Here is a 14976-nt window from a genome sequence, read left to right as displayed (position 1 = left end):
AGTCATTTTCTTGGGTCCATCAGAAGAACTCCCAGGGCCAAGACCTGACAAACATGTTCTTTGATGTGTCCTCATTAAGGGAAACCACAGGAAAGGGTGAATGACCCCCTAACAGTACCCCTCCAGTAGAGCAATGAGTTCAGTGGGGTTCTTCACTATAACTCCCTCCAGGGCATCAAGCCAAAATGGTATTGGTAGTCAGGAACAAGGAAATCTCTTGCAGGGCTGGGGAAGGAGGGTATGGAGCTGGGGTGAAGTGGGACAGGGGACTCATGCTGGGGGGCGGCGGGACAGGGGACTCACCCGATGGACATGCTCCTCATCCACCTCAGTGATGGTTTTGTCAGCATCAATGCAAAGTCTCACCCTTCCTGCTGGCAGGTCTGCTGTTCCCTCATCTGGCTTTAGCACCGTAGCTGGTTGGACATCCCAGAGAGAGAAGGGGAAAGGGGAGGAGATGGGAGGGGAAGAGGGGAAAGAGGCGAGGGCAGGAGATAAGAGAGGCTCTAAGCCGGGCCAGCAAGCTTGGGAGGAGGCTTGGGACAGGTCTCCATTTGGGGTCTATTCACTTGGAGCTGAGTTGTGACCCCAAATCCTTTAAGGTCAGGCTAAGTCTGACTCACCTTAGGCTTTTACCAGCTGTCACAGTGCCAGGCACAGAGCAGGCACCCAGACAGTTGGGTACACTGGCCTATCTCACACACAGACTGCCATTTCCCCCTCCAGTGCCCATGGCAGACATCACTAATCAACCACTTTTCCCAGCCATGTTCAGACTGAGACTCAGAATCACTTCTCAGTAGAGTGCAGTGATCAGCCACAACCAATTGACAAAAGTAGGCTCATGAGATCAAATCTATTGGCCCACTTGTACCAGACTCTGGCTTCCTCGAAGAACGCTGTAGGAAGAAAGCATGCTTGTTGCATTAGTGAGTTACAGTAGGTAAATAACTCATTATCAAGACACAAATGCCTTTGAAAGACAGTCTCCACTGCTCCTCTCCCCTCCTGACCACCAGAGTGTAATCAGGACCTGGAACATATGGCTGGCAGCAGTAGGGGGCACAGGAGAAGACTCAGACCCTCCAAAGGTGCTAACACCCCTACTTACCAAGAGTAAATCCATCCTTCTGAGCCAGCCAGACTTTCTCTGCCTCATACCATCTGTCCTCAGGAGCCTGAGAACCAACATCACGTAAATTAAACCAGCAAATGGCACCACTGCCCATCTTCTACCTTACACGGGGGTTTCTCACAGTGTGCTCTGGAGCCATCTAAATCACAATCTCCTGGGGGAGAACAGGAGAGGGAGTGTGCTTATTTAAATGCAGATTCCCGTTGCGGACCCGGGAGGTGGAGCCAAGATCACACCACTGCACCATCTAGCCTGGGTGACAGAGCAAGACTCCGTCTCAAAAAAAAAAAAAACTAAATGCAGATTCCTGGGCCCCACTCCTGGCCTTTGAAATGAGAGACTCCATGGCTGGCCCCAGGAATTTGCATTTTTAACCATCTACTCGTTATGCCAACCCGTTTGAAAGCTGTCGTGTGACATCATAAGCAAGCTCTACCATGTCAGCCATGAGGAGACACCTCACACTTTGGGGACCTTCCCTCACTCTGTGGGGAATTCCCACCCCAGGGCAGGTGCAATGGAAACTTCAAGACTTCTGCTCATGGAGGAAGTGCTCGTCCCCTCCTCTGGGTGCCTTGCAGTTCCAGCCACCCCTCTCCAATTCCCTGCCCACCCCCCATCCACCCCTTGTCCATCCCTGGGGCAGATCTTTCCCATCCCTGCATCTCTGGAGAAGCCTGTATGCCGCTTCCCGCTCCCAGGGCCGCAGCCCCCTCACCTGGTCTGAGTCTCTGCTCTGGCCTCCTTTGCCCTCCTCCTGGGGGGCTGGCCCGTCTTGGTTCTCCTTCTGTATCCGAGGCCTTTCTGCATCCTTCTCCAGAGGAGGCTGGCTGGGTCCTTCCAGCTCTGTCTCCAGGGCACCAGCCCCATCACCTGCTCTTGAGCAGGGCTCCTCTCCTTCCTGCCCACGGCTTCCTGGCCAGCCTCCCTTCCCAGAAGCTGATGGCGACTCCACCATTGTGCTCACCTCCTTTGGGGCTTCACAGCCCTTCTCTGTCTGACTCCGAGCTTCACCTGCGTTCCCGGACTTACCCTGGGGTTGCCCCGTATTTTCCTTATCATCCCAGGACTCACCTGCCTTCCCAGTCATGCTCCGAAGCTCACCTGCTTTCTCCCCCATTCTCAGATCGTCCCCCAACTTGCCCTGCACTTGGCTTGTCTTCTCCATCTGGGTCTGAGGCTCACCTGTCTTCTCTGCCTTACTTAAGAGCACCCCTTCTTTGTCCTTCTTATTCTGGGGACCGTCCCACTTACTCCTTCTTCCCAGGAAACCTCCCCACTTTCTCTCAGGGATTTGGGGCCTTACGTGCTTCCCTTCACTCCCTACGTCCTTAGAGACATTCCCCTTTTCCACCGTGTTTGTGGGCTCTGCTCCCTCCTTCTCTGCTTTCCCTGGTCGCACCCCCTCGCCGGGCCCTTGGGCTTGGGGCCTGGTCCCCTGCCTGTCTTTGCCCTGGGGCTCAGCTTCTTTCAGCTCTGTGGTCTTGGGGGTCCCAAGCCCCTTCCCCACTATGCTTTGACCCTTCTCGCCTTTTTTCAGTGCCACAGTTCCTTGGCCTGGGTCCCCAAGACCCCCAGTCCGGGTCTTCTCAGCTTTCGAGGCCAAGATCTCGGTGCTGGCCTGGGAGCCACAAGGAGTCCTAGAGGTCTCCCCTTTCTTTTCCTTTCCAGTATCTGTGGCTGGGGGAGGGGTCTTGCAAGGGGGGGTGTCATGGGGATGAGTCTTCTCTGGCTTGGCTGAGTCCGGGTCCAGCTTGGCCACCATCAACAACACATCACCCCTCCTCACGCCCCTCTTGAAGGGGACAGTCTTTTTGGTTGGTGTCGCACTGGAGCCCAGCTCCTGAGCCTTCTCACCATTGATGCTTGTCATCTGCTCAGGGTCGGGGCTGCGGGACCCCTCGCTCTCCTTGCCCAGAATGTCTGAGCTCCCAGGAGAGCTTGACTGGTCGTCCTGAGAGATCTGCTGGCTTCCAGATCTGGTGCCACTGCTGGACTTGCTGTTGGGTTGGCTGATGGAAATTTCTGGGATCTAGGAGAAAGAACACAACCATGCCTACATAGCTGCTTGCTGACCTGACAGCTTTGTTGTTCACTTCTCCATTCATCCTTCCACAGATGCTCGAGCACCTCCAAATCCAACAGGCATGGCCAAGCCTAGCACCCTTGACCTTGGCCTAGCCCCTCAAAGTTAAGTGATGGAGTGGAAGGAGTGGACTTCGGAGCCCAACAGAACCAAGTTCAACTCCTGACTCTGACACTCTATAGCTGTGTGACCCTAGCTAAATGACTTCTCTCTGAGTCTGTTTTTTAATCAATAAAATGAGAATGATAAAAGCCTACCTTGCAGGGTAGGTGTGAGAATGTGTGACAATATGTAGAAACTGAGCCCAGTGCATAGTGTGTCCTCAACAACAGTAACTGCTGCTACTACTGTTGTTATTTCTGCCTGGATTTTTCCTAGGCGAGTAGGGGATCTGGGAAAGGACTCAGGGCCTGTCACTAGAGGACCTGTTCTCATCTTGGCTCTAACACTCTCCAGCTAGGCTTCCTTCTATGTCTATCTGGGCTACCATCTCTTCTCTCTGGGCTTCGGGTTTCCCCAGTACAGGCAGATACCACCTGACCATCCAGATCTTTTATAGGATGAGATGTAGAAATGCACTTTGGAGATCAGAGAGAGAGGAATAAACTGAGCTGCTGCTACTTCCACTGCCCTGATCCCCATATCACACTTCCCATACCAGCTGAGGGCCCTGGTTTCTGCCCTTGGGGTCCCCCACTCTTGCCTGACCCAGACATTTGTGACTGCATAACACCCAAGGGGTTTCCACTGCCTGCTCCCTTCCCAGGCCTTGTTACTGCCTTGTGATTTTAGCCTTGTGCAGAGCTTCATCCTCAAACCAGCCTGGCTATGGCCTGAAGAGCTCACAGGTCCAGCTGTGCCTCCATCTCTGCAGAAAAAGACCTCAACCTCATAAGCAAGTTCCACCCTGATGTCTCGCTTCACCACCAGCCCTAGCCTGGGTTCTTCCGTCTTGGACAATGCCAGCACAGCCTCACAGACACCCATGTCTGGGAATCTGGGATTCTCCCCCTCCTCTTGCATTCAAACCAGTCCCAGGGGCATGTTGATTCCACCCTGCCAAGCTTCACCTCTATGTCTCTTTTTCCAAACCCATGTCCACTATCCTTCACTTGGGCCATTGCCACAGCCCGTGAACTGCAGTCCCTTCAATTTGCTGCCAGCCATTTTACACCAGATCAAAAGATTTGGGTAGCTGCCCACAGCCTAAAGGAAAATCATTTGGCACCACCATTGGTCTTTCAAATTCCTCAACAAGGAACCCCAGCCTCCAATCTGACCATATTGTCCCTACTTGTTCCCATGGATGAACTGTACTGGTCACCTTCTCCCACCTGACCCGTCCCTGCTTCCAGGCTGTTGCCCATGCTGAGCTTGCTGCCTGGCGTGCCCTTTCCCCTCTTCACTGGTCCATGGTCTACTCATCTTCTATACCCAGCTCAAATATCTCTTCTATCTCCTCTCTACAAATCTTTGCCTGAAGACCTCAATCAGAAATTGTTCCAAGCTTGCACAAAGTTCCAGAGCACTATGCTAGTACACCAGTCACAGCGTGGCCACCTTCTGCGTTCCATTCTGGCTTTTGTGTCTCTCTCCTGTTTTAGGTGACCAATGCCACAGCAAAGTCTCTGTTTTCATCTTTGTCATAATCACAATAATAATAGTATCTATCATTTATATCTTCCTTGCAATGAGCCCTATATCACCATCATGCAATCTCCTATTTAATCCTCCGAAGGAACAACTGGAGTACATTCTGAACTTCTCCCCATCCTACAAGCAAAGAACTAGATGTAAAGATGTAAGGTGACCCAGCTACAAAGGTGAAATGTAAAGCCAGTTCTCTCTGACTCCAAAGCCAGTGCCTTGAACTGCTGCATATTAGATGCCCTTCCTTTTCTCTCTAGGGCTCTCTGGAATCTCCTGGGGCACTTTTAAAAACCTTAACTCCTTGGCCTTATTCCCAGAGACTCTGATTGAGTCTGTCTGGGTTGTGACTGCCCGGGTGATTACGAGGTTCAGCTGGTGCTCAGCATCATGGCTCTGGGGCCCAAGGCCGAGTAGCTTCTCCTGACCTTCTGGGGGAAGGCAGGACATAGCCTTGGAAGGGGGATTGACTGCACTTGGCAAATCTCACCACTGTCTACACCATATTGAAAAGTGAGTCAGTGCCTTATTTTTAACCAACCACCACAGAGGAGACAGTAACATGGGGTGGGCCAAACAAGATAACCAGTGCCAGCCTCCTCCCAACCCCACCCTCACATGCCCATGGATTCTCTTCCTTTGGACCTTCAAAGTCATCAAAGTCTTTGGTCCCCCCACCCTGCCACCCTTTTTAGCGTATAGAGGAAACAGCACCTCTAGAATAACTGGGGCCAATAGGAAACTAATAGCACATTTTTACAGATAAGTAAACTGAGGCCAAGAAAGGGGAAGGGGTATAGCCAGGACCACAAAAAGCGGCAGGGCTAGAGCTAGAATCTAGGTCTCCTTGACATTCAATACGGGTTACTTTCCACCCCAGTGTTATTCCAGCCTCTCCCTGTTCCTCACTGGCTGGGTAGCCCTAGGAGAACCAGGTCACTTCCCCAAGCCTTGTTTTCCATTCCTGCAAAATGGGATGGATTCTAATGGCTTCTTGCAAGGATCAGATGAGGATCAAATGAAACAGTTGTGCTGGGACAAGGCAAGAGAGTACGGAGTTATTTATTGATTGGGACAAGAAAATTAAATTGGCAGGAACCAGCCAGAGCTTGCTGCCTTGTGGAAACATGTCCTGAGGCTCCCTTGCTCCAGCCCCAGGAATATCTTGGCCCATGGTCCAGCCACCTGCTGTGGGCTGAGGCTCAGAGCCATCCTGCATCTTGGCTCTGAGTCTCCATCCAGGCACAGCAGTGACAGTTTGTCCCCATCCATGGCTTAGCTCTGCCTCTTTACTTGCTCACAGTGACACCAGCGCTGCTGGTGTCAATCTCATGGAACCCTTTCCCCCAGGTCTCTGTGGCACCACCCCGGCCACCTCACTCACCAGACTGGTCCTTTTCCAGGCATCTTGTGAGAGCAGAGAACACACAGGCTCTCCCCCCTCGCTCTGCCTCTATCTGGTCTTATGACCTTGGGAAAATCACTTGACCTCTTTTGGCCTCAGTCTCCACCTGTGATAAATGGGTAGAATCCCATCCACCTGCATTGCTGCACGGGGTATTAAATGAGCCCATGAGCAGCAAAGCAGCATTGTCTGGTGATAAACAGCACACAGTAACATTTCATCATAACCTAACAACAGCCTGCCAGGTTCAACTTTGGCCCACACTTATGCCTTAGGTCAGGCAAGAGTGGGAACAGAGCCTGTCCTCCCTGTCAACCTCCCCAACAAAGACTTGGCCGAGGTATTTCAGCAGCTGCTGCTGTTCAGTTGCTGAAAGACCTCTCTAATGCATCAAAGTCGTTCATCAGACAGGTGCAGGCACATGTGGGACTAGCTGGGCAAACCAAAGCTGAAGGGGAGGGGAAGGAGGAGTCAGGATGGGTCACTGGGCTCAAGCCAGCCCCAGGCCCTGAGGCCACCAGACCTCTCAGCCCAAGCATTGCAGCATTCACCTTGTCTGAAGGGGGCGCTGGAGACACAAAGAGATGCCCTTTCTACCTAACACAGGGATACTCCCAAGATGCACTGCATTCCAAGCCTGCCTCCCTCATGGTCCACCTTGTCATCCTGCCCAGATTCCATGGCTAAAGAGGACAAGAGAGAAATAGCACTGGCCACCACCAGCGACAAGTTTACAAATCCTTAAAGTGTAAGGGCCACATTGCATTCAACTATTGCTTCAATCCAGCAGCGCTATTCAGAATAGCTAAGGATTTTTAGTGGACATCAACCAATCAGGAGGGACACCAGCTGGAGGAAGGTACTGAGGTTCCTACCTGTGCCAAGCATTAACCCTGTAATTATTGGATTGTAGCCATTCCAAGGGACTCAGGAGAGAGACCTGGATAAACATGGCAGCTGAGGGCACTTGGGGGGCCAAGGGTTACAACCATTTACCACCTGGTATGAAGGATTCAATATTTTAACAATCAATGCAACTACACCAGTTAGTACCAACTCAATAGCTTTCTACTTAAAGTGAACCAACTATACATCTTAGCCAGTATCTAGGTTTCCTTTTCTATAAAAATAGTGGTCAAGTAATCCCCACCAACAATGCATCAATGAATATCATTTATTCATTCACTAAACAAACTGTTAAGCACTCACTACTGGCCAAGTACTATGAGGGCTGCTCAAGCTACAGAATTGAATGAGAGAAATTGTTGTTGCTCTTAAGGAATTTCTAGTCAAATAAGTCATATAATCAAATAAGTACTATGCCAACCAACCACAGTTAAGACAGGCATAGAAGGTGCAGCAGGATTCAGAGGAAGGCAGGCAATGGAAGAACTTTCCAGAGATGTGCTATTTGAGCTGGGTTTTGAAGGGTACATAAGAGCTCAATAGATCAAGTTGAATAAAGGACATTCCGCAAAACCAGGATAGCAGGAGCAAAGGCAGGATGACAAATGACTCAGAGAAAGCTCACAAGACAGAATGATGGGTATGGAAACGCATATGGTCCTCCTTCTTAGGAACCACTTACCTCTGGTTCCGGAGAGGCGAGAGCTAACTGTTTCCTCTGTCTCGCTTCCTTGGCCTCTTTTTCAGTCTCCCGGACCAGTTGCTTAATGAAGCCCCCTGGGATGACAGAGAAAAGAGGAGGGGGCGAGGATGGTGGAGGGCTCTTGTCCTCTTCCCGAATCTGTTTTCCAGAAGCAAGGAAGGAGAGAGCTCAGTGAGTCAACCAGCAGGAGCAAGCTGCCCTTCAAAAAGTTTGTGATGGAGCCTGGGAGGGGGCGGAGGAGACATACATGACCAAGCCCATGTATGAGAAGCCACAGCCAAGCAGGTGAGGCTCAGCAGGACTCAGGGGTGTCCCTGAGACAGCGCATGAAAATGGAACACAGGGGCAGCCAGGAATTATGCGGGTCAATGTGATTTCTGCCTGGATCCAGTCTCCTTGTGATATGAAGAGTCACTTGTATGGTCAAGGCTGCTGGTTCCCTTCCTTGCCATGGGACATGCCCATTTCTAGAAGGACCTGCTCTGAAAGGACGTTTCCCAGTTTCCAGAAAGGGATGTATCACAGGGAATCATCCACACTCTCCTGGTCCCCCTCAGCTTATAGTTAATATAATAGATGAACCAATTAATCACTTACTATGCACCAGGAACATGGTAAGATAGGGAAGGGCTTATAGCCATGACTTATATAAGGACCTGACCTTGTGGCCACAACCCACTCAACTGACACAGTGCTGTGGCTTCCTGATGGTCCTTAAACCAGGACTTGGTCAGCCAGGAGCTAACACTGGGTCCTAGAACAGGCAGGTTGGACCCTGACATTTTACCCCAGAAATATGGCCTAGGCCAGCACTGGCTGGACTTGTGGTGCAGCTGAGACCCCTCTGTTGGCTACAGTGACTTGGAGGCTGAGGCATGAGACCAGCTGTGGCCGACTGAAGTGTGTCTTTAGCCTGCATCAGTGACAGCCCATGAGAAGAAAAAAAATTCACCAGTGCTTTATACGGAAGAGCTCCATATTGGTCTAAAATAGCCTCCTTATCAAGAACCTCTGTGCATGTATGGTAAAGACTTGCTGTGTGCAGCCCAACTGACAAGGGAGGAATTCAAAGGAGATAGCAAAGGCCGGGAGACAAGGCCATGGGATAAAGCTGGTGAATGCAGACCTCTACCCAGGGGCAGAGAAGCAGGGGCAGCACTGCAGGGCCCACATCAACATCATTTCCCTTCTTTCCTTCCTGATGTGGGACAGAAAGATACTTCATAAGTGAGAGACAGTCTTTTTTTTTTTTTTCTTTTTTGAGACGGAGTCTCGCACTGTCGCCCGGGCTGGAGTGCAATGGTGCGATCTTGGCTCACTGCAACCTCTGTCTCCTGCCTCAGCCTCCTGAGTAGCTGGGATGACAGGCACACACCACCACACCCAGTTAATTTTTTGTATTTTTAGTAGAGACGTGGTTTCACTATGTTGGCCAGACTGGTCTCGAACTCCTGACCTCATGATTCACCTGCTTCGGCCTCCCAAAGTGCTGGGATTACAGGCATGAGCCACCGCGCCTGGCCAAGAGACAGTCTTAAGGCACCCTCTGCAGCTTCCAATGCCATTTTAGCCGCTACCCCCAGATCAGGCTGGGAGGGGCAGGGGCAGGGGCAGGGGCAGGCAGGAGGCAGCCAGAAAGAAGTTTCTCACTCTCCCACCTCCAACTCATCAAATCACATGCACAAGGTGGAGTGAGGGTGCAGGAAGTAACAGGCATCTTAGAAAGAGGCAGCCCTTCGTAGCATATCATGAAAAACACTAAAGGGGAGAAAGGAATATCTGGGGAGGAGAGCCCATTTCCAGTTCTCTATGGTGCCTGAAGGCAGGGACCACAGAAACCCACCTGTGGCATAAACCTGGCAGCTGACAGCCCTGCCTCTGTCCCCCATGTGCCCCTCCTCCCACACAAACTCCAGTGCTCATCAGAGCTGCCATGAGGATCCAGCTGGGACAGCTGGTCTACCACCCCCCACCACAACCACCACCTGTGGAACAGGAAACGACCAGGCAGCCCTGGGGGGGGGGGGGGGGAGGTCAAGGGTATGGCCATCAGTGTCCAGCTGGGTTGGAAAGGCCAAGGCTAACCGAGCTGGCTGGGAGAAGGTTGAAGGTGGGATTGCACATGCTACTAGGAGGGCTGGATGTCAGACTCCCCACTCAAGGTGGGAAAGGTTGGACTTGTCTCCCGAGGGTCGAGTCAGTCCCTGCAGATGGCTGCAGCCCCAGCCATGACTGTCACTTTCCTTCTGCTCCCACAGGGCGAGGCGTGATGAGATGGCCATGCTGAGGCAGTGCCAGGGCCGTGAGATGATGAGATGAGATGGAGCTTCCTGCCAGACAGCACGGAATGAGGCTTTACAGACACACGCAGCACATGAGATGGACACAGAACTGACACACAGGGACACAGTGGGGAGAGAAAAGAGAGATAGGTTAGCTCATGGGCACAGCCCTACTCCCACCCCCACCAACACCATAAACCAAGACCACATGGGGGAATGGGCACAGTCAGGTACAGACACTGTCAGCTACCTCCGCAAGGAGGATGGTCAGGCAGGACCCTGCAGGCCACGGAGTGAACAGTGCCCTGAAATATTCTTCTTCTTGGCCCCACACGTTTATTGAGACATAACATACAACCAGAAAAATATATCATAACATACAGCTCAGTGGCTCTTACAGACAGAACACACCAATATAACTAGCACCCTGATCAAGATTTAAAAGTTATAATTTTATTTATAAGAAGTTCAAGAACAGGCAAATCTAATCTATGGTAAAGGAGGTCAGAGGAGCCATTCGCTTTTGGTTGAGAAGAAGCATGAGGGAACCTTCTGGGGCTCAGGAAATACCTTGTAGCTTGATCAAAAAGTAAACAGAGACCTAGAACTTCCCTCATGCTCCCTTCTGGTCAATATTTCCTCAAGGAAAACCACTATTATTTTTTGTTTTTGTGGTGTTTTTTTTTTTTTTTTTTTTTTGAGATGGAGTCTTGCTCTAATGCCCAGGCTGGAATGCAGTGGTGTAATCTCAGCTCACTGTAACCTCCACCTCCCCGGTTCCAGCAATTCTGCCTCAGCCACCCGAGTAGCTGGGATTACAGGTGTATGCCACCACACCCGGCTAATTTTTTATATTTTGGGTAGAGAAGGGTTTTCATCATGTTGGCCAGGCTGGACTCGAACTCCTGAACTCATGATCCACCTGCCTCAGCCTCCCAAAGTGCTGGAATTACAGGCATGAGCCACCACGCCCAGCCAGGAAACCACTATTCTGACTTCTAACACCATGAATCATGGGTTTTCTTTGTGGAGGGAATACTTGGTTCCATAGTTGGAAGATGAGGTAAGGGCAGGAAACTGTAGCTCTCAATCTGTCCCACGCTTGGAGAAATCATTCGTCATCATATTGAGAGCCTTACAAAATTTTGATAACTTTTGACCTAGAAAGCCCTTTTCTGGGAAACAAGTTTGAGGAAGTAATCCTAAACCAGAAAATTTCATCACCATGTTGACTGTAGCATCGAAAGAGCAGACACGAAGTCCGATAACTAGAGAATGTCAAATAAATTAGAGTACCTCCAATTCGCAGTAACAGTATGAAACCATCAAAAAAAGAGTGTTCAGCAAGCATTGTTTTTACTTGCCATATCTCCATACGATTACTATATTTCCTTGTTTATTTACACCTGTTACTTCCCAGCCAAAGTTGTAACTTTATTTTTATTATACTTTCAGTTCTGGGATATATGTGTAGAATGTGCAGGTTTGTTACATAGGTATACACGTGCCATGGTGGTTTGCTGCACCCATCAACCCATCATCTACATTAGGTATTTCTCCTAATGCTCTCCCTCCCCTAGCCCCCACCCCTCGACAGGCCCCAGTGGGTGATGCTCCCCTCCCTGTGTCCATGTGTTCTCATTGTTCAACTCCTATTTGAGTGAGAACGTGCAGTGTTTGGTTTTGTTTCCATGTTAGTTTACTGAGAATGATGGTTTCCAGCTTCATCCATGTCCCTGCAAAGGACATGAACTCATTCTCTCTTATGGCTGCATAGTATTACATGTGCCACATTTTCTTCATCTAGTCTATCACTGATGGACATTTGGGTTCGTTCCAAGTCTTTGCTATTGTGAACAGTGCCACAATAAACATACATGTGTATATGTCTTTATAGTGGTATGATTTATAATCCTTTGGGTATTTGTTTTTAAAGTTATATTGGGGTATTATTTGTATGTCATAACATTCATCCTTTTTAAGTTTCAATTTGATTTTTAATAAATTTACAGAGCTGTGCAATTGTCACCACAATCTAACTTTAGAAATTCTCATCACCCCAGCCAGGCACGGTGGCTCACGCCTGTAATCCCACTACTTTGGGAGGCCAAGGCAGGCAGATCACTAAGTCAGGATATCAAGATCATCCTGGCTAACAAGGTGAAACCCCGTCTCTACTAAAAATACAAAAAATTAGCCAGGCATGGTGGCGGGTGCCTATAGTCCCAGCTACTCAGGAGGCTGAGGCAGAATGGTGTGAACCTGGGAGGAAGAGCTTGCAGTGAGCAGAGATCGTGCCACTGCACTCCAGTCTGGGCAACAGAGTGAGACTGTCTCCAAAAAAAAAAAAAAAAATTCTCATCACCCCCAAAAAAACTCTTTTCATGCCCATTTACTGTCATTAGTTGTTCCCTCTCTCAGCCCCAGGCAACCACAAATCTACTCTCTATCCCTATAAATTTGCCCTTTTTGGACATTCGCTATAACGGAATCATAAAGTATTTGGTCATTTACCCCTGGCCCCTTTCACTTTGCATGTTTTTGACATTCATCCACGCTCCTGTGTGCGTCAGCCCCTCATTACTTTGTTGCTCAATTGCATTCCTGTTGCATGGATAGACATGTTTTTGCTTTTTTTTTTCTTAATCCATGCAACAGGTGATGAGCAGCTAGACTGTTTCCACTTTAGGGGCACTACGAATAATGTCGCTACAAAGTCACATAGGTTCTTCTGAGTGAAACTGCTGGGTAGTATAATAATTTTATGTTTAATTCAAAAAAAAAAAAAACTTCCTTGCCAGTTGTGGTGGCTCACATCTGTAATCCCAACCTTTTGGGAGGCCGAGGTGCATGGATCCCGAGGTCAGGAGTTCGAGACCAGGCTGGCCAACATGGGGAAACCCTGTCTCTACTAAAAATACAAATATTAGCCTGGTGCGGTGGCAGGCACCTGTAATCCCAGCTATTCGGGATGCTGATGTGGGAGAATTGCTTGAATCTGGGAGGCGGAGGTTGCAGTAAGCCAAGATGGTGCCACTGCACTCCAGCCTAGGCAATGGAGTGAGACTTGGTCTCAAAAACAAACAAACGAACAAACAAAACAACAAAGAAACTTTCCAACTGTTTTCCAAAGTGACTATATCCTTTTCCACATCCCCACCCCTGCAGTGTGTGAGAGTTGTTTGGGAAACATTTGCAGAATCATTGAAAGGTGCTTGTCTCAGCTTGTAAGGTAAGATCGAGTACAATGTTGCACACACCAGAGCTGTCCAAAATGAACAAAACACTTCCTGTAGAAAATCAAGTGGGAGGAAATATACCAAGGTCTTAGTAGAAGCGGTCTTGAGTGGAGGAAGGTGTCTCTTCTGCCTTTGGCTTTTCTCACTTCTAGCTCTGGTTGGCCAGGCCCTCTGAGCAATGTGCTTCACGGATCCCTCCTGAGAGACACCCACCCTCCATCCCAGCTGCCAGAGCAACCACTGACCAGCAGTTTTATTTTTTTGTTGGCTTTTTTTTTTTTTTTGATATGCAGTCTTGCTCTGTTGCCCAGGCTGGAGTATAATGGCACGGTCTCGGATCACTGCAACCTCCACCTCCTGACTTCAAGCAATTCTCCTGCCTCAGCCTCCTGAGTAGCTGGGACTACAGGCACGTGCCACCACGCCCGCTAATTTTTTGTAGAGATGGGGTTTCGTCATGTTGGCCAGGCTAGTCTCAAACTCCTGACCTTGTGATCCGACCCTCGGCTCCCAAAGTACTGGGATTACAGGTGTGAGCCACTGCACCTGGCCTGACCAGGACTTCAAGGCCTTGTAAGCCTGGAAGTAGCTGCCCTTCAGTGACTTGACTAGAAGGTGGCTATTATAAATAAAACTGCTATGAATTTTTATGCAAAAGTATTGAATGCACATGCATTTTCATTCCCTGCCTGATACCTAGAGTAGAATAGTATGCCATATAAGAGGCGTATGTAAAGCTTTTGTAAGTTCTAGTGTTCTATAGCACTATATGACTATAGTTAACAATAATATTATATATTTTCTTTTCTTTTGAGACAGTCCTGCTCTGTTGCCCAAGTCGGAGAGCAGTGGCACAATCTCGGCTCACTGCAACCTCCACCTCCTGGGTTCAAGTGATTCTCCTGTCTCAGCCTCCTGAGTAGCTGGGATTACAGGCACATGCCACCATGCCTGGCTAATTTTTGTATTTTCAGTAGAGACGGGGTTTTGCCATGTTGACCAGGCTGGTCTCAAACTCCTGGCCTAAAGTGATCCACCTGCCTCGGCCTCCCAAAGTGCTGGGATTACAGGCGTGAGCCACTGCATCCAGCCAACAATATATAGTTTCAAATAGAAGGACATGGAATGTTCCCAATACAGAGAAATGGTACATTTTTGAGATGAAAAGATGAAGGCTGCTTAGGCAGTTTCACATCCTGGAAGCTGGTGAGCCCAAGAGCTGGCTGGGCCCTGCTGCTGTGTGGAAGCCCCCACTATTCATCTTTTGAGAGTCCATTGTGAACATCTCTTTCCAAGTCTGCATTCAGCAAAGCCTAATTCATAACTTAACGGCAGCCATGGGAGTGTTTACAGCACAGAAATTGGCAAATGCTACAAATCAGGGCTTTTATTCTGGGAGCTGGCCATTCCACGCCTATCAGCATGTCACTAGCTGAGACCTCAGCATGCCTATGCAGCCCTGCAGGAGTGAAATCCCAGGATCCAAAAATCCAAGGAGCATTTCGGCTCTAATGAAGTCACGTGCCCAATGGGAGGCCACAAAAACATGTCCAAGTGCCAACAGCGAAGTCTT

At 49.5% G+C, this 14976-nt stretch overlaps 1 protein-coding gene across 4 annotated transcripts in view; it reads right to left on the bottom strand.

The window, feature by feature from the left end:
• MYO18B (myosin XVIIIB) overlaps positions 1-14976 on the bottom strand; it is a 315850-nt gene that overhangs the window by 287065 nt on the left and 13809 nt on the right. For all 4 annotated transcript variants that reach the window (XM_055374078.1, XM_055374073.2, XM_055374079.2 and 1 more), the window contains exons 2-6: positions 9968-10273; positions 7862-8020; positions 1854-3167; positions 1112-1178; positions 304-416 (exon numbers count right to left, since the gene is read on the bottom strand). In XM_055374078.1, the coding sequence (XP_055230053.1) occupies positions 304-416; positions 1112-1178; positions 1854-3167; positions 7862-8020; positions 9968-10006 (1692 nt within the window). In that variant the 5' untranslated portion in view covers positions 10007-10273. The remainder of the gene's footprint in view (positions 1-303; positions 417-1111; positions 1179-1853; positions 3168-7861; positions 8021-9967; positions 10274-14976) is intronic.

Source organism: Gorilla gorilla, chromosome 23, assembly GCF_029281585.2.
Source record: "Gorilla gorilla gorilla isolate KB3781 chromosome 23, NHGRI_mGorGor1-v2.1_pri, whole genome shotgun sequence".
NCBI lineage: Eukaryota > Metazoa > Chordata > Mammalia > Primates > Hominidae > Gorilla > Gorilla gorilla.
The sequence above is the reverse complement of the archived record's forward strand: the minus strand, read 5'-3'. Positions and strand labels throughout refer to the sequence as shown.